Source organism: Molossus molossus, unplaced genomic scaffold, assembly GCF_014108415.1.
Source record: "Molossus molossus isolate mMolMol1 unplaced genomic scaffold, mMolMol1.p scaffold_m16_p_13, whole genome shotgun sequence".
NCBI lineage: Eukaryota > Metazoa > Chordata > Mammalia > Chiroptera > Molossidae > Molossus > Molossus molossus.
The window spans coordinates 64,705,898-64,733,107 of NW_023425348.1; the positions used below are offsets into that span (position 1 = coordinate 64,705,898).

Below are 27,210 nucleotides of genomic sequence, written 5' to 3' on the forward strand. Positions count from 1 at the left end.
CAAGCTGTGACATGAGTTGACTTGTGTTTTAACGAGATCCCTCTAGTTTCTCTGTTGAGAATACCGAGGGTCAAGGAAGGGCCGAAGCAGGAAGAGCAGGTGGAAGGTCACTGCAGTCACCAGGTGCTACGAAAGAACCTTGGACAGGAGACAGCAGTGGAGAGGGGAGGGCAGATTGGATCTGGGATGTTTTCCTCTTCCATTTCATTGTGAAAATTTTCAAACATTCACAGAAGATGATACCACAGAACTAGCATCTGGGTTCTACAGTGGACACTCCGCTGTGTGTGCTTTATCACATATCCATCCATCCTGTGTCTGTTGTCCCCTCGCCTAGAGCACCTCAGATTCAACTTCCACAGAAACGAATCCTCAGCCTCCTTCTGTGATGAGGTATTTTCTCTCTGTGACAGTCACGGGCACAGCAGATCTGGAGCGGAGTGCACCACGCTGGGGGCTCACTGGTCCCCAGCGACTTTCCCTGGAGTCCCCTCTATATCAGCTGCACTGCTCTCCTCACGGATGGAAGTGCCCGGCGACTCTAAATCCTGCGTGTCCTGTGATTTCCAGGCGTGGCTGGACTCGCTTCGCTTTTGGCAGGCATCACCCCAGGCTTCTGTTCAGCTCTCTCCACCCTTGCGACTCATCTGTTTTCCACATTCTAGAAATGTGTGGACCTTTCTGGTCTCCTTTCACATCCTCTCAATTTCTCGCTGTCCTGTGGCTTTTTAACGCTTTAGTTCCTTGCCTTGCATTTGATTGAGGCTTTAAGAGAAAGGAAACGTATGTTTTCAAATATTTTGTCAGTGTAGAAGATCTGAATCTATTTTAGTAATACTGTGTTTTCCATTTTAATGGGTCTACCGATAGGTACATAAAAAACAGCAGTAAACTAATAGTTTTCCCAGTGTCTGGATTACAGACACTACTGTTACTTCCCAGGACCCAGGAAGACCCCAGGTTGGACATCACTGGTGTGGATCATGGTCACAAAATAACTTGTGACTCTCCGAGGACTGATTCCAGTCTGCTGTGTTTTGACATCACTGTTTAAAAGAGAGACTGGGAGTTCAGATTGAGTCAGACAGACGCTTGATTATTGGAAGGAATGGGTTCCGTCGCCCATTGGATCCCAGCTTTCCTTCCTGAGTAGTTACTGCATTTGGGGTGGGGTGGGTGGATGAATTCCAGTTTCGATCGGGCATATCCCATCTACAAATCCTTCCAGACAGCTCTTCTCGCCCGCACTAGCATTTTCTACCTCCTAGCTTTCACGACACTGAGTGTTCTATAAAATATTTATCGTAGCTTGGCCTTCCCTGTCTGAAATGTTGCCCTAGGTGGTAATTACATCGTGGCTAAGGCGTCTTCATTGTATCCGGGGCAGAGCTGGGGACGTGGGGACCTTATACAATAGATGAGAACTGACAGGCAGCTGGCATCAAGTGCCCCTCCACACATTGCCAAGCAGATGCAAATGGAACTTGTGCCAGGCCATCATCACATTCATCTGCTAGCTACTCTTCCTGGGCTTGCTTCCAGGAAGAAGTTACCAAGACTCGTTTGTCTACAATGAGACTGGGAAGTGAACGTCCTCAGAAGGAAACAACAAAAGCAGTCCAGAAATGTTTTCCTGACCAGCCTCAGCAATACCCTGAAGACTTCTAACTCCCAGCCCCGGTCCTGTTGGGGGATTGGCTAGTACCATTTACGGCACCACAGTCCTTCACCCTCCAGAGGAGAGTCTGAGGATGACCTTTCCCCTCGTGGATGCCTTATTCCTGAAGACAACAAATTACAAAACTGGGAATCAGAAGATTGAATCTGTGTTCTTTCTGTGTGTTTGTAAGCCACCCGCTTTAACCCTTTAAGCCTCTATCTCTCCCTATGAGCACTGGGAATAGTGCTGAGCAGGTGTGACCACAGATGAAACGATACAAGAGGACGTACTTTGCAGACTGTCGGGGATCTCTCTCCTGTGTGGTTTCCTTCTGGAGTATGGGGCCCGGGGCAAAGCACTGTGGATGAACCTCATTGTCAACGTCTTTTTTGTATGGCTGAATCAGTCAGGTTCGAATTCAGATAAATTCTTCTAAGCATGTAATTCACCATCTTCTTTGATCTGTGGCTGGGGTATGTGCAGAACTGGGCAGTATGATCAGCAACAGAGACATCATAAAATGTCAACATGTATTCCCAAAGAAAGTAAGTGTTGTCCAGGAAGGCGTCCAGATGAGAGCTCAGACACGATCCCCTGGCAAAGCTCCTTTAGTGGGTATAGTTAAGTGGTAATGAGCATTGTCTTTGAGGTCAGAGAGAATCAGGTTCAAATCTAAACGTTGTCACTTCCTAGGTAGGGGATCTTGGGCAATTAATTTTTCAGAGCTACCGTTTTCTCATCTGTTAATGTAGATAATAATGCAAAACACTTGAAGTTGCTCCAAGAAGTAAATTAAATAAAATATAAGAAGCCTATGATGCCCTGGCCGGTTTGGTTCAGCGGTTAGAGCATCCGCCTGTGGTCCGGAGAGACCCAGGTTCGGTTCCCGCTAAGGGCATGTACCTCGGTTGCAGTTTGTCCCCGGCCCTGGTTGGTCGTGCGGGTCGCAGCCACTCGATGTGTCCCTTTCACGTCGATGTTTCTCTCTCTCTCTCTCTTCCTCTCTCTCCCTCCCACTCTATCTGTGCAAAAAATGGAAAAATGTCCTCGGGTGAGGATTAAAAAAAAAAAGAAGCCTATGATGATCATCACAACAATAATATTGTTTTAATAATAATCTCAACAATGGCAGGCTACTGTTGAGTACCATATGCCAGGAATGTGTGCTACATGCTTACACGTATTGATATCTTTGTCCAGACAACTCTAGGAAGAAGGGATTGTTACAATCACTTTACAGAAGAGAAACTGAGGCACAGAGAGTGAAATAAATGTCTCAGAGTTGTGCACCTCATTAGTAGGAACCATATTTAGGCAGAAATTGTTACTGTTAGGCCATCTCTCTAAAGCTTTATCTGAGAAAATGGCATAACCGATAAAGGACTGGTAGGAAAAGAAAAATGAGACCGTAAGCATGAAACATGCATTGTAAACAATAAAGCAATAATTCCAAAACCTTACTTATTTTGGTAATCTTTCACCATTTATAATTTCAACTAGCTAGAGAGACTGAGAGACAAGTCTCCACATGTCAGCTGGGGTAACAGAGCCTCGGCTGCCCTATGAATGGGGACCTGGTCACTCACCTGGGAAATGCAGGTGTCAGGCTGTCCACGTGGCAAACGCGCAATCGGACACCTGCACCTCTCTCCTCCAGGTGTCGGGGTACCTGAGGCAGAGAGCTGAATTCCCAGTCGCCCAGTTTTGAACATATGCCATTTCAGTATAATATTAGATGGTGACAGAGTCTGTTGTCCTATAAATTAATTTAACACTCTCTCTCTGGAGAGCAGATGCCGGCATTCTAAAAACAATATTTTCACTCGAGTTATGATGGCTTGTAAAAACACAGTGAACAGGGCTGACAAGGAGGTACCAGGAAGCATATGATACCCCAGGAGGCTGAGCTGCTCTAACTTTAGGGAGGTTGTCTCTTCTCGGCGATGTGTCAGAGATGGTTGTCTCCGAAGGTGGCTCAGGTGGAGAGTGGTTAACAGGCCGAAATAGGAGCCGAGTGGTCAGTTAGGTGGGGGCGGCTTAATGAGAGCTGGAGTGGTCCGAGTGACCCAAACACCTAGGCATTAGAAGACGAAAAGGAGGGCTGGGCGTTTTATTAACTAATTTGTCACTATACTGAACAGTATATTTTTTTGTTAATTTTGATCCAAGGATATTTTTTCCATTGATTTTTAGAGAGAGTGGAAGGGAGGGTAGGTGGGAGGGGGAGAGGCAGTGGGGGGGAGAGAGAGAGAGAGAGAGAAAGAGAGGGAAACATTGATGTGAGAGAGAGACACATCGATTGCCTCCCACATGTACCCCAACCTGGGTGGGTTTTGAACCTGCAACCCAGTATGTGCCTTTGCCTGGGAATCGAACCTGAGACCCTTGGATGCATGGGCTGATGTGCTAACTACTGAACAACACTGGCCAGGGAAACAATATATTTTTTAAATGCGTTCCAAGTATAATGAGGACTTGGAAGATCACCCAGAGAATGATATAAAGAATTAATTCTGGATTCATTCAGGGTATTTTCTTCTTCTCTCCTCCTTTTCCCCTTTCCCCTTTTCTCTTTCCTACCCATTTTTTAAAATTTATTTTCTTTTTTCCATCACCATTTATCCCCTCTATGCCCTCTTCCCCCCCCAAATCCCCTCTCTGCTGCCATCACCACTGTTGTCCATGTCCATGAGTTCTCTCTTTTTCTGTTTTGCTCAATCCCTCCACCCCCCTACCAAACCTCCCCCCACCCACCAGAGCTGTCTGCCTGCTCTCTGTGAGTCTGCCTCTATTTCGCTTGGTAGTTCAGTTTGTTCATTAGATTCCACATATGAGTCAAACCATATGGTGCTTGTCTTTCTCTGACTGGCTTATTTCCCTTAACATAAAATTCTGCAGGTCCCTCCATGCAGTCACAAAGGGTAATATCTTCTTCCTTTTTACAGCAGAGTAGTATTCCATTGTGTAAATGTACCACAGCTTTTTTTTTTTTTTTTTTATCTACTCATCTACTGATGGATACTTGGGCTGCTTCCAAATGTTGGCTGTTGTAAATAATGCTGCCATGAACATAGGGGTATTCATATTCTTTCAAATTAGTATTTCGGGTTTCTTTGGATAGATCCTCAGAAGTGAAATCACTGGATCATAAGATAGTTCCATTTTTAATTTTTTGAGGTAATTCCCTTACTGTTTTCTACAGTGGTTATACTAATCTGCATTCCCACCAACAGTGCACATTATAAAAATTTTTGATTGATTCATGAGAGAGAGAGAGAGAAACATCAATTTGTTGTTCTGGATTCATTGGTTGATTCTTGTAATGTGCCCTGATAGGGGATCGAACACCACAACCTTGGCATATGGGGACAATGCTCTAACCAACTGAGCTACCTGTCCAAGGCTCCTGTCCATTCTTAAAAATTATCAATAGACTCTTGTTCTTCTTTATTTTTTAAATCATTTTTTAATTTTTGATCAGTTGACATACAATATTATATCAGTTTCAGATGTACACCCCAGTGATTAGACATGATAAAACTTAAGTGATCATCCCCCAAATCTCATACCCATCTGACACTATACATGGTTATTAGACTGTTATTGGCTATATTCCATATGCTGTACTTTATACCAATGACTGCACTATAGCTACTAATTTGTAGTTCTAAATCCCTTCACATTTTTCACCCATCCTCCCATACCCCCTCCCATCTTGCTACTGTCAGAATGTTCTATCTATGAGTCTGTTTCTATTCTGCTTGTGTATTTTGATTTTTAGATTCAATTATTGATAGATATGTATTTATTACCATTTTATTATTCATATTTTTAAATCCTCCTCCTACCCCCACCCCCCTCCTTCTCCCTTTACCATTTCATGTAATATTGGCTTGGTGGTGATGAACTCCTTTAGCTTTTCCTTGTCTGGGAAGTTCTGTATCTACCCTTCAATTTATACGATTCCTGTCACAACTTCATTCTTTGACCCACAATATATCTTTTTTTCAAGCAATTATTATTATTTTTTTAATTTTATTTTTGTTACAGGGAAAAATCAAACAATTCTTTAAGCAACAGTTGATGTGCAGTGTCTTTCACATCCTGGTTTTTTTCACTCTCTCTTCTAAAGATGAGTCATTTCATCTCTTCCTTTCTCCTATCTTTCTAGAAATAAGTAATGTCTTCTACTTATCCCATATTGTCATTGTTGCCAGGTATACAAAGGATGTGACCTTTTGGGAAGTCACAGGGAGTTAGAGAAAGATGAGCAAGTAAATAAGGCAACAGAGTATTAAAGGTACTTTGTAGGAAATTCGCAAGGTACAGAAAAAGGTAATCTAAAGGGTAGGGAGTGCAGAAACATTCCGTAAAGGCAGTGGGTGCCTGGGTGCAGCATTCGTAGGCGTTGACTTTGTTCATTCATTCATTTAGCAAACATTGACTGAGTGCCCATTGTACACTTGGCACTGTGCTGGGCCCTCTGGGTATGACATTTAGCAAGGAATAACCTTGCCTGGCACTAACAAAAGAAATATTTGTTGAATGACTGAAGGAAGGGACTTCCTTTTAATTCACCTGGTGAAGGAGGGACATTTTTCTGCCTGTAGAAAAGCAGGAAACTTTGAGGGGATTCTAAGGAGTGCAGAACAATTGTGAGGTAGGTACTGTGGAGGGTGGTATGGGCACCGACAAGAAGGGCCACAGCACAGCTGCCCGGGCGTGGGGAGGGAGCTGGGGAAGGGATTGTAGCTGGGCCATAAGGTGACCTGTGCCTCAGCTAGTTGTTCTCATGGGAGTTGGTGGGACACAGGTAGGAGAGGGGATATCAGAATTGCTTGTGAATTGTTGCTTCAAGTTATGTATGCTTTTGTCCACCCTGGAGATGCAGATTCTGCCCAGTCCCTACACGCAGATACATACTCCTCTCCCAGAATCTCTGCCACAGGCTTCTGGTGCTGAGAGGGAGCCGGATCCCTCAGGTGGGCTGGAGCTAAAAATGGCTAAGAAACTGCAGAGAACTACTCGTAGGTTTTTAAGCAAGACAGTGGTATAATCAGATTTCCTTTTAGAACGATCACTGGCACTGGACTAGAGTGGATAGTGAAGTGTGAGAGGTGACGAGGGTGCCTGATGGACAGCATTTCCATCCTCAGGGTCTAATGACATTGTAGTCAGAGCACTTGACAGATACTCCTGCTTGTCTCTGTTTTCAAGGTCACTGGCATGAGATTCGAATCAGAATGAAACAGATTTGCCAGTGTTGTCCTGAGAAGGAGGTGACAGGTGAAGCATTTCACAGGAATTATGATTTAGGCCAGCTCTGAACATTCAAGCAGATCCATGCTGGGGAATTAATAAAACAGCTGCCAGATAGGAACAAGAAGCATGTAGCTTGAAATTCTCATCTGCAAGACACTTCCTGTTAGTCACTGTTTATTTTTGTTGATGGTGTTTTTACTTGTTTTGCTGTTTGCATAATATAGCTATATACAGCTTGGTCACTTTAAAAAAGCAAATGCATTTCCAATAAATCCATAACTTTCTGGCTCTCATATATAACTTTTTTTTTATTCTGTTGTGTAAAACCTATGATTTTCTGTGATCTACATAAATGTCAGCAGTGCCTTATCAACAAAAAATGAGTTGATATATGAATGTCCCCAAGAGAAGAAAGAGACCTACTTTTTCTTGCTTTAAGCTCTTAATATCTAGTACATAATGTGATTTTAGTCTGCCGCTCTCAGCTCCATAATTAAGGGAGGTAAAATCTCTCTTCTGAAATCCTGTTATCACATATCTTAAGAGCCAGAGTACTGGCCCCCCGATATCACAATGATATCGGGGCTTACAGGGAGCCATTGATTAACCATTTCTACAATTTTTAAATTTCCCATTATGTTCTAAGTTGATCTGGGAGAATTAACTTTCTTTCAACCATTTTTGGGTTTTTTTCTTTGAATTATGTATCTGGAGGAGCTACAGAACTTTGTGGTTGTGAGATAGTTTTTACCTTATCATGTCAGGAAGATACGATCCAACGGTGGTGCTGGAAAGCAGGCTTTAGGTAAATACATTGCAGCCTAACAAAATGTGCGTTAGATCCAGTAAGACAAAGTTCGGACTTATCTGCAGTTACAAACCACTTCTGGGTCAGTATAGTAAGCGACCCAGCCACCTGTAAGTATTGGATTCATTTTTAAGTAATAATTTTTGGGTTAGTACAGCTCAATTGTCTAGATTGGAAATGAAGCAGAAGTGATGTCCAGCCCGGCTCTGGGGAACCCCTCCTGTGACCCCCTCTCTGTCTGTCTATTCATCCGTGAAAGAGCATTGCGAGCGACCTCAGTGGTTTTTTATTTTTTAATGCTCTATATCTCAAGGCCTATTTGTGGATTACCTGGCACACAGTCTGCCCTCTAGTATTATGACTCTGTCATCTGAGGGGAAAAGGCACGTGGGAAGAGGCCTTCTATGAAAACCACACATAATCAAGCATCATTACAGGTCAGAGTCATAAAACAGAATGCCTTTGATGGAAATGGGATTGGTCTTCCCATTAGTGAAAGAAACAACTGAAAAGCAGAAACCTGACTTTGCGGCAGGCAGACCGATTCTTTTCTCTGGGGCGAGAAATGCATGTCACTCACAGACATCAAAAAAGAATATGTTTGCATGTTTATAAAACAACCCAGGTCTGCTTGCAGAACATCATTAAGGCTGTTGGGAGAAATACTGGGACAGAATTTGTGTTTGTGTTTTTTGCTGTCTGTAAGAATCTCTTTCCCTTTGTTGGGATCAGGGGCACAGAGAGGAAAGAGGCTCACTACAGACAACAGTTAACAGTCAGAATAGACCTAATATGCAAAAACCACTGCAGCATACACTGGGGAAGATTTGTAGCAACTCTAACTTATTTTTGCTTTATTGAAGAAGAAATGCAACAAAAAGCAGAATAGAAAATCAATATTACACACCCACTGCCATGTGCATTGATGCTACCAGTCAAGAGGAGTTATCTTCTGGAAGGGAGAACACAAAATTGTTCAACACCATGAAGCATCAAAAATAAAAGAGCTAAAAGATGTGCCCTAAACAGAGAATCGAAGCCCTGTCCTGCGTCTGCCAACAGACACCTGGCAAAAATATATTCTATCTTATGACTTGGCACATGCTTATTTCTGAAACAATTAGAGCCCTTAGAGGATAATCTTCTGAAATTAAATTCACATTTTGTCAGGGTTTATTAGAACATAAACACTATACATCATTTTACATGAGCATTTAATCTGCTGAAGCTACTTATTACTGTTGCTGACATTGATGATCTCCTGCCTGTGCTAAATCATCACTAGTAATTAAGCAGACATGAAAACCCAAATCTAGGAGTTTTACAGAGTAAGTGGGTGAGGTAATAATGGACCCAAGGACCCTTGTTCCGGGTCTGCCACTGATTTGTTGAGTAAACTTGCACATGCTGTTTAAGAGCATCAGTTCTCCTAAGAGCAGCTGTTTTTCTGTCTATAAAACGGGAGGTTTTTTATATAGATTAGGCAAAGTAAGTAGAGCCCGTGGAGGTATACACAAAGGGAGCGCTACATGCTTACAGTGTTGACATTGCACTGAGCTCCCACATGTGAGATTCCAAAACTGAGAAATACACCACCACCCTCGTCGGAGGCCCCATGCATCATTAAAGGGGGCATACGGGTAAATCATCGATTAGAGTACAGTAGGAGGAGTGAACAATGGAATCATGTGTAAACTAAACAATACAGTGAGGGGCGCTTACCCAACGAGCGGTGTGATGGTGGAAGATTTTTCAGGTCGAGGCGTTTGAATCGGGGAAGGTGTGTGGTCCAGGTAAATAGGGGGGGCAAAGCAGAAAGTCCACCGTTAGGGGCACATGGGAAAATGTGCAAAAAGAAAGAGTATGTTTTCTGCGAATAGAAAACGGAAATAATCCATGGGTCCCAGAGCTCAGGGAAGGGCAGTTGAGGTTTTCAGGGCTGGTCGTGGAGAATAGCGTATGCAGATACAGGGAACTGAATCTCAGCGGAGAGAGAGGGAGCTAGTGAAGGTGTTTAGGCAGGAGACAAATTTGCATTCTAAGGAACTCTTTTTGGTAGTCCTTTAATACATGGATCAAGAGAGGGCAAGGCTGGGGAGGTCGGGTATTTACAGTAGCCCAGGGAAACGATGAGGTTCTGAAGGAAACAGCAGCCATGGTAACAAGTACCCTGAGATGCGTTTAGGAGGGAAATGAATGTTTGGTGTCTGACTAGTTACAGAGATGCCCATGCCTTTGACCTTATTTGAAAGGCTTGAGGGCTCTTCCAGTGGAAGGTAATGGACCGGGTGCCCTCGCATCTGGAATCTCGGGGAAGAGGCAAAGGCTAGAGGTATAACTTGGAAACAAAAGCAGATGGGTCGTGACAACCATAAGGTTGCGCCTAGAGAGTGGTTAGCATGGGAAACGCAGGGAAGAACGGAGAGAACCCTTCAGGATCCTTTAGAACAGCAAAACCTAAAGCCAGAAGAAGTGGAACCTATGGAAGAGGCAGAGGAAGAACAATCAGATGGGCAGGTAGCAGGAGAGTCCTGTCTGAGAGATTCAAGGAGCAGGGAGTTGCAAGGAGGGAATGGTCGATACTATCAGAGAGCTTACTTGAACGATAAAAAATGGTAAGGATCAAGGACTAGCCATTGGAGTTGATAATTCTAGCGGCCATACGGTTCCCTTTCCCAGTGCCATCAGTGAAGAGGTGGGGGCAGGAGCCAAGCCTACTGTGGGTCGGACAGTGAATAGCAAGTTGGAAGCGGAGACACCAAGCGGAAACTGAGCTATCAGGCATGTCCGATGTAAGGAGAAGGCATGAGAACCGAGTCGACTGGAGCGGAAGCAGGAGAGTCTGGCTCTGTCCAGGGGCGGGAGAGGCTTCGGTGTGTGTATTTGCTGAAGGTTACGGACCGACCACCATACAATCAACCGGACAGCGCAGAGAGCGGGGCTGTTCCATGCAGCCAGGTTCTGCGTGGGTGGTACCGGGAATTGGGGTGTAGCGGGAGGAATGGACCTTGGACAGAGAGATTTTTTCTGTGGTGAGACAGGTTGGGAAAAGGATAAATGTAGATTGAGTCAAGTAGCCAGAGGAGGTGCCAAGAGAGGAAGCCAGTCAGTAGACTGGTGACAGTGGAGACAGGGTGTGTGTTTGAGAAGAATAAGAGAATAGGGAACGAAGCCAACTGAACAAAAAGGAAACGCGTTCATGAGCTGCATGCAGTTGGCCTGACGTCACTAGTCCTGTAGTTAGCAGCTTCGTGCCGGTGCAGAACAGTTTATACACTCGACCCAAGATCGGGGTTTTGTAGGCAGGCACTGGGGAGGGAGGGAGAAAAAGCGGGCAGTGATTTGTTCTATAGCATGTCGATTTGCTTTTAGGTAACACAGTGGGGGTTTTGTTTACGGAGATGAAGGTGAGTGTTAATTTTTTTTTTTCTTGAGGCTGAGCACATACTAAGAAAAGGCAGGGAATGTCTAGTCAGGGCTGTGAACCCCAATAGCCCTTAATTCCATGCTTGAAACTGTGGCCCGGTTTCTCCACTGACTTTCTTAGCAAATTGCAGGTTGCTGATTAGCTACAGGAAGGATGTGGAAGAGGAGGGGCCAGGGATGTCATTCCCGTGTTACTGCGCACATTCGGCAGGACTGTCCCACGTTGGATCCACTCTGCATGGGCCTGTGGATGCATGAAAGTCTGCAAGGACAGCCTGTACTCAAACAATTGTCTGCTCCACGTGGGGGAAAAAAGTCCTGTACTGTTTTCCAGAGTTCACGTATTGTTTAAAAACTGTTCTGACTGGGGGTTCCTTCTGGTTGAAACAGCCTCGCACTGAAGTGAACCTGACCGTTCTGCCAGGGGCACTCATACCAGGGCTGTTTGCAGGCAATTCCCAACTGTGGTTTGCAGGGCTGCCGGGCACCAGCACTCCAACAAGAGGCAAAGCGCTCTCCTGGAACAGTGGGAGGGAGGGAGGGACAAGGTATAATTTTGACACTGGCCTTCCTGTAACTCCAGCTTTGAAGCAGGCAGTCTGGGCCCACGGGGATTTGGGGGGAAGGGAATAGGCCAGTCGTTATACAAGCCCCGACGAATTTCATATTATAAGGAGGAACAGTAGATTGGGAGTCAGAAAACCTGGGTCCTGTGCTAAGCAAACCCCATGAAAGTTCTGGGCCTGGGTGTCTTCATCTGGGGGGGGAAAAAAAAAAAGACTCCAACAAAAGTGGTACCATGGACAGGACCAAGGGAGGCAAGATACTTAAAAGCTATGTCCTGACTCCTTTTATCTGCTTTACATTTCAGGGGCTCCCGTTGAGGTTTTCTTCAATGAGCAGAATCTGGTGCTAAAATAGGTTTAAAGACTTCTAGCTGAAACGTGTTTCCTAAGATGTTTCTATTCTAAAATTCTAACACTCTAAATGGGAAGAGCCAGTAGTTACATTTAATGTCATTCCCATCCTACTAGTTTAATTACGCGTATTCAGCACATTTGTTGTTTGATTTTGAGTACAGCTTCGTGTCAACCATGACTGGGGATTTCTTAGCTTGAGTCCATGGGTGGCTTTCAGGGAGGCGGTAAAAGCCCTAAACTCACATGCAATGTTTTGTGGATATGGGCAAACAGGGAGGTTTCAAAACTTTTGTCAGAGTCTCAACAAGTAAATGAAAGCAGTAGATGCACAGTATCCCCTGCTCCATGGGGGTCAGAACCGTCCAGATCTCAAGCTGACGCAGACATTTAAATAGACTGTATTGTCTCTACAGTGACAACTTCCCAAATCCCCTCGCACAGCCACACCCCCTCCCGAAGATGACTTAGTCAGTATGTGTTCATAACAGTGTGGGCAGGGGAGAGGGTCTGCAGGGAGCGACACCCCCCCCACCCCCGTAATCGGACATCTGATATTTGAAAGGTGCCAAGATCACATTCTTTGCCTCTCCATGCCAAACATCCTCAACGCTGATGTTTTTACTAGATAGAAAGAACCCTATTCTTCAGTTTTTCAATCTGTAGCCTTGTTAACCTGGAGCTCTAAATGGCTCATGGGCCCGAAGGTAAGTTTTCTTAAAAAGACGTATTCTAAAGTAATCAGGACAAATAAGAGTAAAGGAAAACAAAAACGCTTGGCCATTCAATAACATCTTGCCTTGGAAGACTTCAGATTTTTCTAGTGCGTTTTCAATTCTATTTGGTATCCGATATTTGTGTCATTATTAGCATTATACTCAGCAGCAGACATTTCCATGGTCTTTTAGGTCCCAATTCAAGGGGGAATACCGTGGTAGGGAGAAGGAAGCATTGATCTGAGGCGATGGCAGGAAATGGGGGCAGAGATGAGCCTGTAATGGAATATCAGGTGTCAGAAAGAAGCCTCCAGACACGTTAAACCAATCAAGGGATGGTACACAGACCGCTCCCAGACAGAGCAGAGCTGGATGCTGGGGTGTGTCCCCATGCACCACTTGCAGGGCCGGAACAAAGCTGCTTTCATAAAGGGTATGCTAACTCAGACACCGTGTGGCCAAGCAGATAAACAGCGGGGCATGGAAAACCAGACAGACAAAAAACCAGTGACACTTAGAACGGAATGCTGACTTGAGATGCTGCAAGAATTCTCAGAATTTAACACTCCCGCTCTCCTTTCATTGCAGATGCTGCACAACAAACACGTCATGGTTCGTGTGGGAGGCGGATGGGAAACTTTTGCAGGGTATTTGTTGAAACACGACCCCTGCCGGATGCTGCAGATCTCCCGTGTGGATGGCAAAACCTCCCCCATCCAGAGCAAATCTCCAACCCTTAAGGACATGAATCCAGATAATTACCTGGTGGTCTCTGCCAATTATAAGGCTAAGAAGGAGATTAAGTGAAACTAGTTGGTCACGCCAAGGGGACTCTCATAATGGCCTGTATCCACTTCTCCAGTGTAGTCAGTTTAGTTCACATGCTCTGAAATTTACTTTGGAAAAAGGAGTAACACACAGAAAAATGTCATCACGTTGAAACACGTTCAAAGAGTAGCACTATTTATTTTAATGCTTTTGTAGAAAATGACCTATGAAAAGAAATTCTAAACTCAGATTTAGATCAGACAAACTGTAGGCGAATTATTACTTCTGAATAGGTGAACACAGTATTTAGAATTCAGTATTAGGAATACAATTCTGACTAGAGATAAAAACTGTCACTAGAAGGAAATTTTTAGGATTTACAGATAAGTAAACAGAAAGTGCCTGTGTTAAGTCTACAGAGTAAAAGCACCCCAGACATTTTATAATTGCAGGATTTTTAAGCTCATTTTTTAAAAAGTGACAATTAGTATGCTAATGTGCTACTAAAAATATCCAACAGCACTATGAGTAAGTGCGGAGTATACACAATGACGATACTCTCTTGGAAAGGCCACTTCAGAAAAGTTTACATTCACTTGGAAGATTGCCTTAACATTTATCCCTTATCTATGACCAAACATCCAAACATCTGGGGTACTTTTGGAAGTTTTCAGTACACCCCTTAGAAAATCGCTTATGAATCGCCCCACACATTCCTAAGAAACATGGCTGTGTTGAGTCACCCACATAAGCTGACATACATTTATATTTTGAGAGTAAATTGTACAGTCAAATGTTGACTTCATGTTATTTTAAAGCATTCTTATTAAAATATACCTTTAGTTAATCCTACTTTGCTATGCTGTCTAGTCAAGTCAATTCACTGTAGCTAATAATGTTACAGACTTATGTATACCCTTGTACACCTAGGACAGAGCTGTTTTGTACCTATAAACAGCAAAATATTGTCCTTGATGATTCAAAAATTAAAGAGATAAAATGAAAAAAATCGTCCCTGTCTCAAAATCAATGCTTCTTTCTGAAATAAAGATAATCTTCAAGGGGCATCTTTCCCTGAGAGTTACAGGAAGAGACAAATTATAGTTCCCCAGTACTTCTACACTGAGGCCGCTGAGGTTGGTGGTGTGTGCTATTCCAAGTTGGGAATCTAGATTTTATCATAAGTGGCCCTTAAGTGCTACCTTGAGTATAAAAAGTATAGGCAGAGTCAATTTGTCATTTCCTCCTTTTTCAGCATCCATCCTTTTTGCTCCAAGAAGTCGGGGAGGACATATCTATTGCATGTAGGTTTTAGTCAAAGAACACACAACCTGTTAATTGGGAAGTTTTTGAACAACAGGCATAGTGTAACGTGGTAGTGCTGGAAGTGGTAATAATCATTTGGGGGGAGGGGATTAAAGTTTTGTAGGAAATGAAATCACCTTGGAACAGTGAATATTTTAATATCTTAAAACACAGATATAGAGCCCTGGCCGGTTTGGCTCAGCGGTTGGAGTGTCGGCCTGCGGACCAGAGAGTCCCAGTTTCGGTTCCCGCTAGGGGCACGTACCATTAAAACAAACAAACAAAAACCACAAATATTGAGTAATTTGATTTTTATGTTACTAAAGTAATATTAACAGTGAATTTCTCTGTACAGTAGTAATTGGCAGCAATATTTCCACTGAAACTTTCCCGTGTTGAAAAATTTCCCGTAAACATAGTTGTATCTTTTATAATTACAATTAACTTTGTTAATTTAGTTTTATAAAGGCCTAGGTTAACAAAAATATTAACCTCTTCGTGTATTTTGTCTTCTCTTCTGATGTTAACACCACACATTTATTATGCCGCAGTACCATAGTTCAGAAGTAAGGGATGTCTCACCAGGGTAATGCAAGACAGCAGGGCTGCGTTCCTCTCTGAGGACAGAATCCATTTCTTTGCCTTTTCCACCTTCCACAGGAGGCCTGATTTCCCTGGCTCATGCCCCCTTCCTCCATCTTCAAAGCCAGCAACAGAATCTCTCAACGATGCTTCTTTCTTTACATCTCTTTGACCACAGGTTGGCAAGTTCTCTGCCTTTAAGGACCCAGGTGATTAGACCGGGTCTACCTAGATAATACAGTATATTCTCTCCAATTTCTGATCATTAACTGAATCACATCTTCAAAATACCTTTCGCCAAGGAGTGTAACATACTCCCGTTCCAGGGATCAGGGTGTGAACATGTTTTGGGGAGAGTGGCATTATTCTTTCTGCCTATACCACATGTATGATGGTCACTGACGTATCACCGAGAACATGGTGACAACGGACGTTAGGGTCAGGCTGCCAGCTGGACGGCCCTACCCCAGGGATGTGGAAAATGACATTCGGAAGCAATCGAACACATGTAAATGGCTCTTACTGACTCCTTAGTGAAAATGACTGTTCTTTTTCAAAATTTTTTTGGCTGTTATGTTACATTTTCCATATAAAATGTAGGGTCTTGTGAATTTCTCTGCTGGGTTTTGCACTGAATTTATTGATCAACTTGAGAACTGCCATGTTGTCGATATTGTCTCCCAGGCGGTGAACATGCAATGTCTCACCATTTCTCTTTTAAAAAAAAAGGTCAACAATGTTTTATAGTTTTCAGTTCAGATTTTTTACTTTTTTTCTAAGTATTTTATCCTAGTTAATATTATGATTGGAATAATCTTAATTTTCAGATTACCTTAACTTTCACAAATAAAATTGACCTTCATAGATTTAGTAGTTTGCAAACTTGCTTAACTCATTTTGTGTAGATGCGTAGAAACTTCCTACATTATACACTTGATATTCTTTTTCAAACCTATGTTAAATAGGTCTAATCTCTGACTAAGAAATGTAGAATGAGAAAATGGTAATTTAGGAGTTAGGCAGATTGAGGAGGATGGGGTAACTCCTTGACTTCTGACCTATGTGACGAAATAGAATTTGAGCAATAGCCTAGTATAGAACTAATTAGTCCCATTTGAGATAAGTCTGAAGTGCTTGAATAGATGACTGGAAGTCATTAACTCAAAACTCTACACCAGTCATAGAGTGTGGTGCTATAAAAACAGACAATGCAATTCAGGATATAATGAAAGTCATATCCAGGTCAAGTCATTTATGAATATTCAGTTCTTAAATGGCAATGACAGTATTTACACGTGATATTTCTAAGATGCTGCCTATCTAAAAGAGGGAAAACAGGATAATAAAAAGCCATGTCATATGAAGAATTTAAAGGGTTTGAGATGTTGGGACAAAAACTCTTTTCAAATCAGATTTTTTTCAAAGTCTGCTGTGTACACAAATGCCTTAAGTCAGTTGGCCTTTGAGAAAATTAAAGAAAATGAACGTGACAGCGCATCTGAATCAACCTAAAGCACGCGTGTAGTCATGGGAACCTGAGATGCTTACTTGGAGATGTTGAAGGAATACACCTTAAATCTCAAGATAGGCACGCATGTCTACTGACCTCTTACTCATATATTTATGCAAAAGTTATTATTCAAATCTAAAATTGGCAAGTTACTTTTTCTTCTAAGGGTGTAGCATAATTCTTCAGAAAATAAGTTGAACTGTTGGAGGAGAAAAGGAAAATTCAAGGTTTATGTCAAATTCTCCTGGGGTACTAAGGATGATAGCTGGAACCTATTATAGTATTATTTCTCTAAAAAAACAGGAGACTAATAATATCATTTCTTCTTTAGAGTATTGGAAAAGAAACAAGCCTACCCATAAATTCAGGGATTGTATAAACACGCCAAACATCTTTTAGCTCTGTTCTCATCAATCCCAAAGAGATGAAAGTGTTGCTGAGGTTTCCCTAACCACTGCCAAAGTTTCAATTATTATTAACAAAATTCTCTTTTCTTCATTGACTTTAGAGAGAGAGGGAGAGAGAGAAACATCAACGAGAGAACATCGATTGGCCGCTTCCTGCATGCCCCACTGGAGATCGGGCCCACAACCTGGGCATGTGCCCTGACGGGGAATCAAACTGGTGACCTCTTGGTGCATGGGCCAATGCTCACCCAACTGAGCCACATTGGCTGGGCCAAGTTTTAATTATTTAAGATGTACTGAAGATAAAATTTTGTTAAACAGAGACAGCCAAAGCCAAATTTTATATAGGAAAAATGTATATTTATATCCCTATATAGCAATACAGAATTTATAACAAAACCATGTGTGGGAAAACTAGTATTACGTTCCAAACATAATTAGCAGAACAAGTGTCACTCACGTACAGAAGCTTGAAAAAACATGCACTGTGTCAACAAAGAGGCCGTATGATAATATACAACTTTTTGTCACCAGCCATATTAATATCAATAGTTTGGCAACTAGAATTAAAAAGCAGTGATTGAGACATTTTACATTCTAACACAGTAATAGTTACATAAATGCATTTTACTGTTTCATTTCCATTCTACTAATTTGGGTAGGGAGTTTGGGTACCATTATTAAGCATTATGTTTTCCTATTTACACTAGGACTTACAGTAAATTGGCTCCAAATTAAAATTTACATCAGGAAGTGATTCATAACTTTATGAGGAAGATGCCTGGATGTATTTATGTGTATACAAATTTTTTTTTTTAGTAGTAATAGGAATTTACTGGTTTCCTATCAGGCATTTAGTCTCCCCCTTTCCCTTCCTCTTCCTAACACTGTTCCTAACAGTGTTAAGTATCATCACCCCTTAGCCCCCATAACCCAGGTGGTTCTGGGGAAGCAGAGCATACCCATGGAGGCAGGTCATAGTTGGCTGGAGTGGGACATCCCACTGCTCCCAGAAAGCAATATACCAGCCTATCATTCATGGTCCAACAGGAAGCAAGCATGGAATTTGGATATAGTGCTATTAGAAAAAGGGCATCATCCCCTAGATGTAAACCTTTTGTTTACACTAACCCAAGTCGTAATTCTTTAGAATGGAGCACAGATAAAATTGCTCTTCCTATATTAAAACAGAAAGATTTGCACAGTTCAAGGATTTGCTCATCTGGTTCTCTGTCCATTCAACTGTAGACGACCCCTTTTCCTTTCTGCTTTGAAGAATTCATCATGTTCATAAACCCAAAATTTCATTTCTAAAGTACAACTCAATAATTTCATTATCCTTCATGAACAAAAAATACCACTAATACTCTAAGAGATGAAGAAAACTGAGCCTAACTATATGTTGTGCATTAATATCATAAAATATTTCATACGATAATAGAAAAGGTAATTTTTCAAATGAAGAGTTAAGAGACCTATACTATAGTTCAAACTCATTAAAATGAATGTGTACAATATACTGCAACACAACACAAGTCTTAGGATAAGAATGAGTGAGACGGGATGAGGGGCTCAGTTTCCTTTCTGTAAATCAAATGAGCTGGTGTAATTAATGTAGTCCCTACTGACACTTAGTATCTGCAAATTTTAGTTTAGGGCTCAGGTTTTAGCCTTGCCATCCAAAAAAGTTAGTAAACATAAGAGCTAATTAAAAGATACACCAATTCCATTTCAGCTTATTATATATCAAAAAAAATTTTCAAAAAAACCCCACCAAAAATGCTATAAAACTCATGTTACTAATAAACAAAAATCTAGTTTATGATCATGCATAATATAGAATTACTTCATAATAGTTTTGTTTAATGTAGTCCTTTTAAAATATAATACTTACATGTTTTTCTTTCATACATTCATATTTGCCTTGGTACTTTCATATCTGTATAAATCTTATGACCATTCTTTAATAAATATAAAAGAATAACAATATCTATAAAATTTGGACAAATACATTACCACTCGGTATAGCCCATTCAGATTCTTAATTTAACTCAGTCAATTACTGTAAAGACCTCCAAAGAGTGGAATCTGATATTGTACAATAGTACATCACTGCCCTCTGATGGTACCACTAATATATAATTTTAAATTCAAGCAAAAAAAAAAATTATTGTGATGTAAAACAGTATGTTAAATTTGTAAGCTACATAAGTAAAAAATAAATGAGAAATTCAGTATTTTCTACAAATATTCATTACTTAATGAGTTATAAAAATTTACAGTGTTCCTTCATATATCCCCTTCAAATAATTTTTCAGGATTTTCCCTGATGATCAGTTTAAAGGCACTAAGTCTATAAGTTTAAGCAAATGTCTTCATATATAACGGAGCAAAAGGAAGGGTAAGGTTAAGCAGCACAGCTATAAGTAGCCAGACCACTTTATAGAGGAGAAAACAGGAAATAGCAAATTTTAATACTTTGGATGTATGCAGCATCTTATGTATACATGCGATTCACTATTTAGATTTAACTACTAAAAATGGCAAATTACCCACCATTTGCCAAGAAAGTGAATGCAGGACAGTAAGTGTACAATGAAAGGTCTGGCCATTTTCTAAGTCTGAAAATCAAAAGCATTTTCAATATTTCAATACTGAAAAAGCACTGCATTTAATGGCACTAAAATTACAAAGTCTAAATCTTCATGTAGTCAAAGAGAATAAACTGAGGATGTCCACTTGATTGCAGATATTACTTATTGGCAGTAGACTCTCATATTATCCATTATGAAACTGTCCACTAGAAAATAAAAACATACAGAGAAACGTAAATTTTATTTAAGGTTACACGACAATATTCCAAGTGAACACACTGGCAAAGAGAGGACTATGGGATACGCCAGCAATTTGCAACCAGTGTGTTGCGGTTGAATTTTCAAAACAGACAACATCTGACAGTGTAGTCAGGGGCACTGGCCTCTCTTCCCCTACACTGTCAAATAACAAAGTGACAGCAGCTAACACAATAGCCATCTGGTGTGAATGATTTTTTTTTTCCAGATTGGCAAAAGATACAATGTGTTTTTTGGTGTGCTGAACTTTATTAACTGGTGTACGTGTGCCCCGAGATGAAAAGGCTGAACGTCACTGGGGTATGCGAACGCAAACTAATTTTTGTGAATAGCAGTGATTAGTAAAATTTTACATTACAGTCAAAAGTCTGAGAGAAGAGATATGATTGTTTACAAACACAAAGTAATCAAACAAAATATCTGGTCAAATTAATGGGTAACTGAAAAAGAAAAGATAAGAAAAAAGAAACAAACACCACCAAACAAAATCAACAATGAAACTACAGAACAAAAATGAAGGAATTCTTGTTTGAGGCACGGACCCAAGAAATAGTAGAAATTTTTAAATAAGGGTTTGGCAGTCTTTTCCTTGCTTGAATTGAGAAACTATTCCATTTGTTGTTCTGTTTAATCAAGTCTATTAAGTATGAAAAAGTTCTGAAAGACCCACTGGGATTCGACCAGAGATATTTTAAATCTACTGAGGGGTGTTTTGCAAGTACATCCAAGAAATATTATTGGCTACGTGTGTGTGTATATTAAAATTAAGGTTTATTCCAAGTAAACTTGCTTTTCCTCATTGCAGAACCTCTTAGAGACTTGACTACTGTACCCTTTTTAAGCCTCAAGAACGGGATGTAGTATACAATACAGAATTTGGAATTTTAAAACATTTTTAGCATGGGACTCTATTTTCCACCAGGTCTCTCTTAGGACTAGAGTTAAAAACACTAGAGCAGCGACTCTCAATCTGGTTTGATATGAGATTACCTTGGGGAGCTTAACACAGTACTGATGGCGACACCCTGCTCTCAGGGGTTCTGACTGTATGAGTGGGGCCAGGTCCAGCCTTTTCTGCAAGCTCCTGCTGGGACTCGGACGTGCAGCCAGGGCGGAAAGCCACCGCACCAGGTGTACCCCGAGCTGATGCTAGTGTGCATCCCGATGCCATCACCACCTTGACTTCTTAAGATAAGGCTGCCTTTCTAAAGGACACTGCTTCATACCAATGCCAGTTATCCTGGGAAGAGGCAGAGCTAGTCACCAGGGGATATGAGGAGGGTATGAAGACAGGAAAACGATGTTCTCCTCCTACCATGGAGTCTGGTCAGATGAAGAAGGCACTACCTACACTACAGGACATTCCAGGCCAGCCTGGAGAACAGGCCAGATGGTAGCCCTTCAAGAACCCTAGGCCAAAGGGGTTGAGAACTAAGGTTACTCTCTGCATTGTATGTTCCCTTCTGTTAGCCCTGAGCCCCCCACTTTTTATTATGCACTTAATTGAACACTCTTGGTGAGCCAAGCATGTGGTCAAGGGGAAAGCAGTGTGTCCCTTACAGCCAGTGTGTTGATGGCAAAAGTGATTAGGAATATTCCAAGAAAACACGGCAGTGGTAACAGCAGTTGGTTTATAAGAATGAGCCACTCGTATTGGGAAAATCTTCCACCACTGCCCAGTCTGATGGCCTCGAGGGTCATTTTTATTAAGGAAGCCAGAGAGATCTCCTATATGAACAATATACAAAGAAATAAAAATACTAAATTTACATTGGGATGTTTTTCATTTTGAGTGCATCTGAGGGGACCAGAAGCAATATTAGGCCTAACTTATTTTTAATCTATTGGCTTCAGGGCATGGATATTTTAGGATTAATTAAGAAAGCCCTTTCTTTCTTAGAACTGAAAAGCTGATGTTGAATATGTTAGCTGAGAAGTTGTAAAATAAGTATCTTCTTAATTCTGACTAAAGTACCCTTTCCTTGTAGCATTCTATGTGACTTTAAGTCATTCAGTACCCTCCTTTTCTTCTACCACGCAATGGATCTCAGCATCACTCCCAGTCCTATAATTTAATGTCCACAAATTTTTTTTGAGGACCCTCTATGAAGTAAACCCGACGACACAGATCTTTACCTGAACAGAATACTGAAAGTAAGCATCTATACTTTTGATAAAATATTTTACCCTATATCTCCCAACTGTTTACTTTATACTAAACTTATTCTATTATTGGGGGATATAAAAAAGAATAAGCAAAATGGTCGTGACTATTTACCTTCATATTGAAGGCAATTATTTTACACATTAAAAGTTATCAGTAAAAAAGTGTTTTACTTTCCTTTTTTAAGTGAAATGAGATAAAGTAACATACAATTATAAAACACACAGATAAATCCTATCTCTACCTGATATTTCTGAGCCAGAATCACATCCGTACAGAATACTCCTAAAGTGCCTGCCCCCCAAATTAGGAACACACACACGCACGCGCACATGCACACACCTATTTTTATATAGTTTTGAGAGCAAAAACCAAACTGAATTGAGAAGACAGTGAATTGGCTAAATAAGAGCTCATAAATCATTGAAAAGTTAAATATAACTGACTGAAAGTCAGAACACTGTCCTTTTCACAAATACACTTACTCGAGAAATGCATTTCCTTTAAAAATGGACCCAAGAATAAAATCTTAGTATCTGAACCATTATTTTTCAGTGTTAACATGTAAAATAAAACCTGTATACTCGTACTAGACTGGCAAGACCCCCAAGTCCAAGGGCCTTGTTAACTTGCCCACCATTGTATTTCCAGCGTCAGGAGCTGCAATTGCTACACTGGGAGGTGCACATGTCACTCACTCCTGTACTCTCTACTGGCCAAATCCACAGCTATGGTGTGCGTGACAATGAAAAGAGCAAAAATGTCAAATCATTGAGTAAAACGACTGTAGGCTATAAAAACAGATTTATAGTGTAAACCAATTTAGTAGGGTTGATGTGTAAGTGGAAATGAGAAACGATGTTTTAATATGACATTGAATTTGGGTGCTTTTGACCTCTTTATATTCTTCCATATTGTTTCAGTTTTCTACCCATTTAAGATTAGAATCAATTATATAAAGTATTTAGTCAGGAAAAAGAATTTATTTTAATTTTGAAAAAAAGAAAGTGAACCCATTCCAAATAAATGTCAGAATGCCCAAATGAATTGACAATTATTCCAATCTATATTATTCATGCTCATAAATTAATTCAAAATTTTATGACAATCCATCTCAACAGGAAATTATTGAATGGATTGCTACTCAAGTTTCTAAAAATTCCAGGTAAATTTAAACCTTAAATACATTTTAATACTTACTCTAAGTCCACCTTCTGGTGGGGGCCCAGATGTAGCCATTTGTTTTTCTATTTTTTCCTTTCTCTTTCTCTTCTCTTCCACAGACTGAACATCCAAAATGCCCCGAGATGCAGCCTTTAAGAAACGTAAGGGGTACAAAACAACAATAAAATTCAGTATCTAAGCATGTGTTTTGTTGTTGTTTTGGGCTTTGGAGGTGGGATACTGGTCTACTTTGGTAACAAAGAATTAGACTATTTCTATACCAGCTTTATATAAAACATATTTATCATTTTTTCATTGGTATTTTGAAACCATACAAATTTTTCCCCAAACTTATTTGATATCTGTCAGTGTTTTATAAGGCATGGCCATTTTATCTCAGGGAATGCTGTTATTAAAGGGGCATCTCACATTACAGAAGACATCTGTATAGTAATTTTCATACATTAAATGATACAAATGCATTCATGTAATTTATAGAAACACAGATTATTTTGAAAAATATTTACCTTTAAAAATAAATTTAGTGGATATCATATAACATTTTCATTTAAAAAATACTACTAGCCATAGACATTTATCAAGAACAAAGTACAAACTTCTCTAAATAGGAAAAATTTCATTTTTACTCCCACCTCCTTCTGTCTTCTTTCCGCAGCCTCTGCAAGCTTTGCTCTTTTCTCTTCCTAAGGAAAATATGTAAAAAATAGGTTTTAAAATAAAATCAAACACTGTCATGGATAATCTGCACACCTATTCATATCTTATAAGTAACATAACAATTTATAAAAATATTTAGTACTGGCCCAAAATGTTCCACTATAACTGCCAGTACTTACATTTATAAAATAATCAACTTTCTGAATTTCATTCTCACAATTAATCAACATATCTTCAAATAAGAACATGCTAAGACATATATGTGATACATATTGTATATCATATATACACATATATGGAACACGGGTTGGTCTATAAAATAATTATTTGCTTTTGTTTTTTAAAAAAATAGACTTACAATCAAGTCAGGGCTATAAAACAAATGACATTTAATTTAATAATACAAACTTTAGTACTGCCAGTTAGGAGTCTGAAGTAGGTTTGTTTTTAGGACAGGTTCATGAATGAAGAGGGTGAATCTCATTGTGTACAATAGGGAAAACTGTAGGGAATTTATGAAAGGTACTGTTGGGAAAGTGATAATTTTCTATATCATGTAGTAATTATAAAAATCTTTAAATAATTAAGACAGTAAGTAGCCTTCTCTTGAGAGCTATGCCAATAATTCTCGTTTTCCATAACACAGTACATATATTCATTCATTCATTGTACATAGTATTAACTGAGTACCTATCATGTCTAAGGAACCTGTCTCACTGCTGAGGATACAGCAGTGAAAAAAAATAAAATACATGTTTCCACCCAAATGAAACTTAAAATTCCAATGAGGGCTCACTGTCAAATATAATCAAGTAAATAGTATCTGTCAGATAATAGTAAGGGCCTGGGAAATATAAAGGATAAGAAATACAAGGATGGGTGAGTGGTATAGTCGAGGATCTATTTTATTTAGTGTGATCAAGAAAAACCTCAACAATAAAGTAACATTCAAGCAGTGAGCCACGTGGTAGTCTATGGGGATGGGTGGAGGGTTTAACAAATACTGACAGATTAGAATTTTATCAACAGCCAGACAGACAAAATTAACATTTAAAAGCAACAGTAGCAAGAAAGACAAGGTGAACTTCCTGATACCAATGTCCAGGTCATTTTCAGTACCTATATTCAAATGACTGAAGAGTTAATGCATTTCCTTAAATAAAAATTTGAATTTCAGACAAACAATAAATAACCTCTAGTGTAAGTTTGTTCCATTATTGTAACCGACAAATCTACTTTTAAAATGTATTCCTTGTTTATCTGAAAATTCAAATTTAACTGGGCGTCCTGTATTCTTACTTGCTAAATATGGCACTGTTACAACCTATACACTCTGTACTACATAAAATAATCTTTTTTTTTTTTAAAGGAAGAACTTAAAAAAATAAATACTAAAGGGAAATTACAAATACAATACCCAATAAAGCTCAGGAGTGTAAGGGACATTTTGTTCACCTACTTTAAACAGCTCATACAGACACTGGAAAATGCACATCTCCTACTAGGATATTCAACACCAGTTCAGAAAAAGAGGAATTTCTTCTTGCACCCAGGCTACCGCGTCTCCAAGAATGGCCCCTACACCGCACCGTCGGCGCACGCCTACGTCCCACCAACTTCCAATTTTGCCAAAGTCGGCGAAAGGGAGAGACCCCGGAGCCGCCTTTGGGCAATTTTATGTAACGAAAGTGGGGAGACCGCCACAGACGCGACCACACGCCGACGTCAACAGGGTGCCCACCCGCGGGCTTGCGGCGCGCTCCGCCGCGCCCAACCGGCCGGCCAGGTGCCCGAGCTCCGGGCCTCCCGCAGCGTCTGCCCCGGGAACAGGTGCGCGCGGCGCGGGCCGGCAGACGCGGCCTTACTCACCAGGTTCGGCGAGGGAGGTGCGGACTCCCCGGGACAGGGAAAGCACAGCCCCATCGGGAGAGCGGCGGCAGCTTCCCCCCGCCCCGGTAAGTGCGATCTGCGTGGTGATACGTGCGTCCCGGAGCGGCCGCGCTCGCCGGGTCCCCACCCGGGCCGGTGGCTTCGCGGCTCGGCTCCGCCCCCTGCTGCAACGCTCCCTCCGCTCGCGACTCCGCCCCAGCCCTGCCTCTCGCTTCCGCCCCCCTGAGGCGACTCCCCACCCCCACCCCCACCTCCAGGGGCCCCGCCCGGCCGGTGCTGGCGAGCGGACCGGGCCTGGGAGCGTGGAAACGCCGCCCGCGGCAGCGCGCAGGGTGGGATGGAGCCACTGGATTCGGGCCTCCCTTTGCCTGGCCAATTGTAAATGGGCGACACGACACTGGATAGTTTGTGCTACTTCTTTTGTGCGATGGGACTGTGACCTCCGAGAATTTGAAGTCTAATTCAACTAAGTTGCAAATTGATGTCAGTACCATTTTCTACCTTCTAAATGACTCGGTGTTATTCCAATTGAGAGCAGAGTAGGAAAGCCATCGCTATGTTTTAGAAGCCAGTCTCATGAATGTGGCATTCGTTGAGTTGCCCATTGGTTTCTGGTGTTTTGGATTCTCTTATCCCTACAAGGGTAATGATGGAGGTTGATCTATTCAGAAATGTTTTGTTTCTCAAATTTCAATAGGCATAAAAATCATCTGGGCATCTAGTTAAGTGTAGTTCATAATTTAATAAGTTTAGGGTGAAACCTGAGATTTATTTCTAGTAAGCTCCGTGGGTAATGCTGAAGTTACTGATCTCTTCACACAACTGCTTTTGATTTTTTTCTTGCAATCGTATAGTTTTTTGTTTGTTTTGCTTGTTGTAATATCTTAAGATATTGCCAAAAGGTAGGATGTGAAGCAACAGTTAACTCCTCAGAAACCACTGTGATACGGTTTCAGGTCTTACGTTTAAGTCTTTAGTCCATTCTAGGTTAATTTTTATGAGCTGTTTAAGACTGGAGTCTAATTTCATTCTTCTGCATATTGTTACCCAGTTTTCCCAGCACCATTTATGGAAGAGACTGTCCTTTCCCCACTGCATGTT

At 41.1% G+C, this 27,210-nt stretch overlaps 2 protein-coding genes across 4 annotated transcripts in view; one reads left to right on the forward strand and one right to left on the reverse strand.

The window, feature by feature from the left end:
* GAS2 (growth arrest specific 2) overlaps nucleotides 1–14,556 on the forward strand; it is a 126,945-nt gene extending 112,389 nt beyond the window's left edge. The window contains exon 8 of one of the 2 annotated variants that reach the window (XM_036259879.1): nucleotides 13,378–14,556. In XM_036259879.1, coding sequence (XP_036115772.1) covers nucleotides 13,378–13,596 — 219 coding nt within the window. In that variant the 3' untranslated portion in view covers nucleotides 13,597–14,556. The remainder of the gene's footprint in view (nucleotides 1–13,377) is intronic. The other variant, XM_036259878.1, reaches the window with a different exon arrangement.
* Nucleotides 14,557–17,743: 3,187 nt separating this feature from the next.
* LOC118628887 (small VCP interacting protein) lies at nucleotides 17,744–26,242 on the reverse strand. Of its 2 annotated transcripts, XM_036259881.1 has the most exons (4): nucleotides 26,089–26,242; nucleotides 24,195–24,245; nucleotides 23,578–23,691; nucleotides 17,744–20,161 (listed from the first exon to the last, which is right to left on the reverse strand). In XM_036259881.1, exons 1-4 carry the CDS (start codon nucleotides 26,140–26,142, stop codon nucleotides 20,147–20,149), a joined length of 234 nt encoding a protein of 77 aa, XP_036115774.1. In that variant the 5' UTR covers nucleotides 26,143–26,242; the 3' UTR covers nucleotides 17,744–20,146. The 2 variants fall into 2 exon arrangements, with proteins under 2 accessions (XP_036115774.1, XP_036115773.1); XM_036259880.1 differs by lacking the exon at nucleotides 17,744–20,161 and having other exon boundaries at nucleotides 23,426–23,691.
* Between the last annotated feature and the right edge of the window lie 968 nt (nucleotides 26,243–27,210).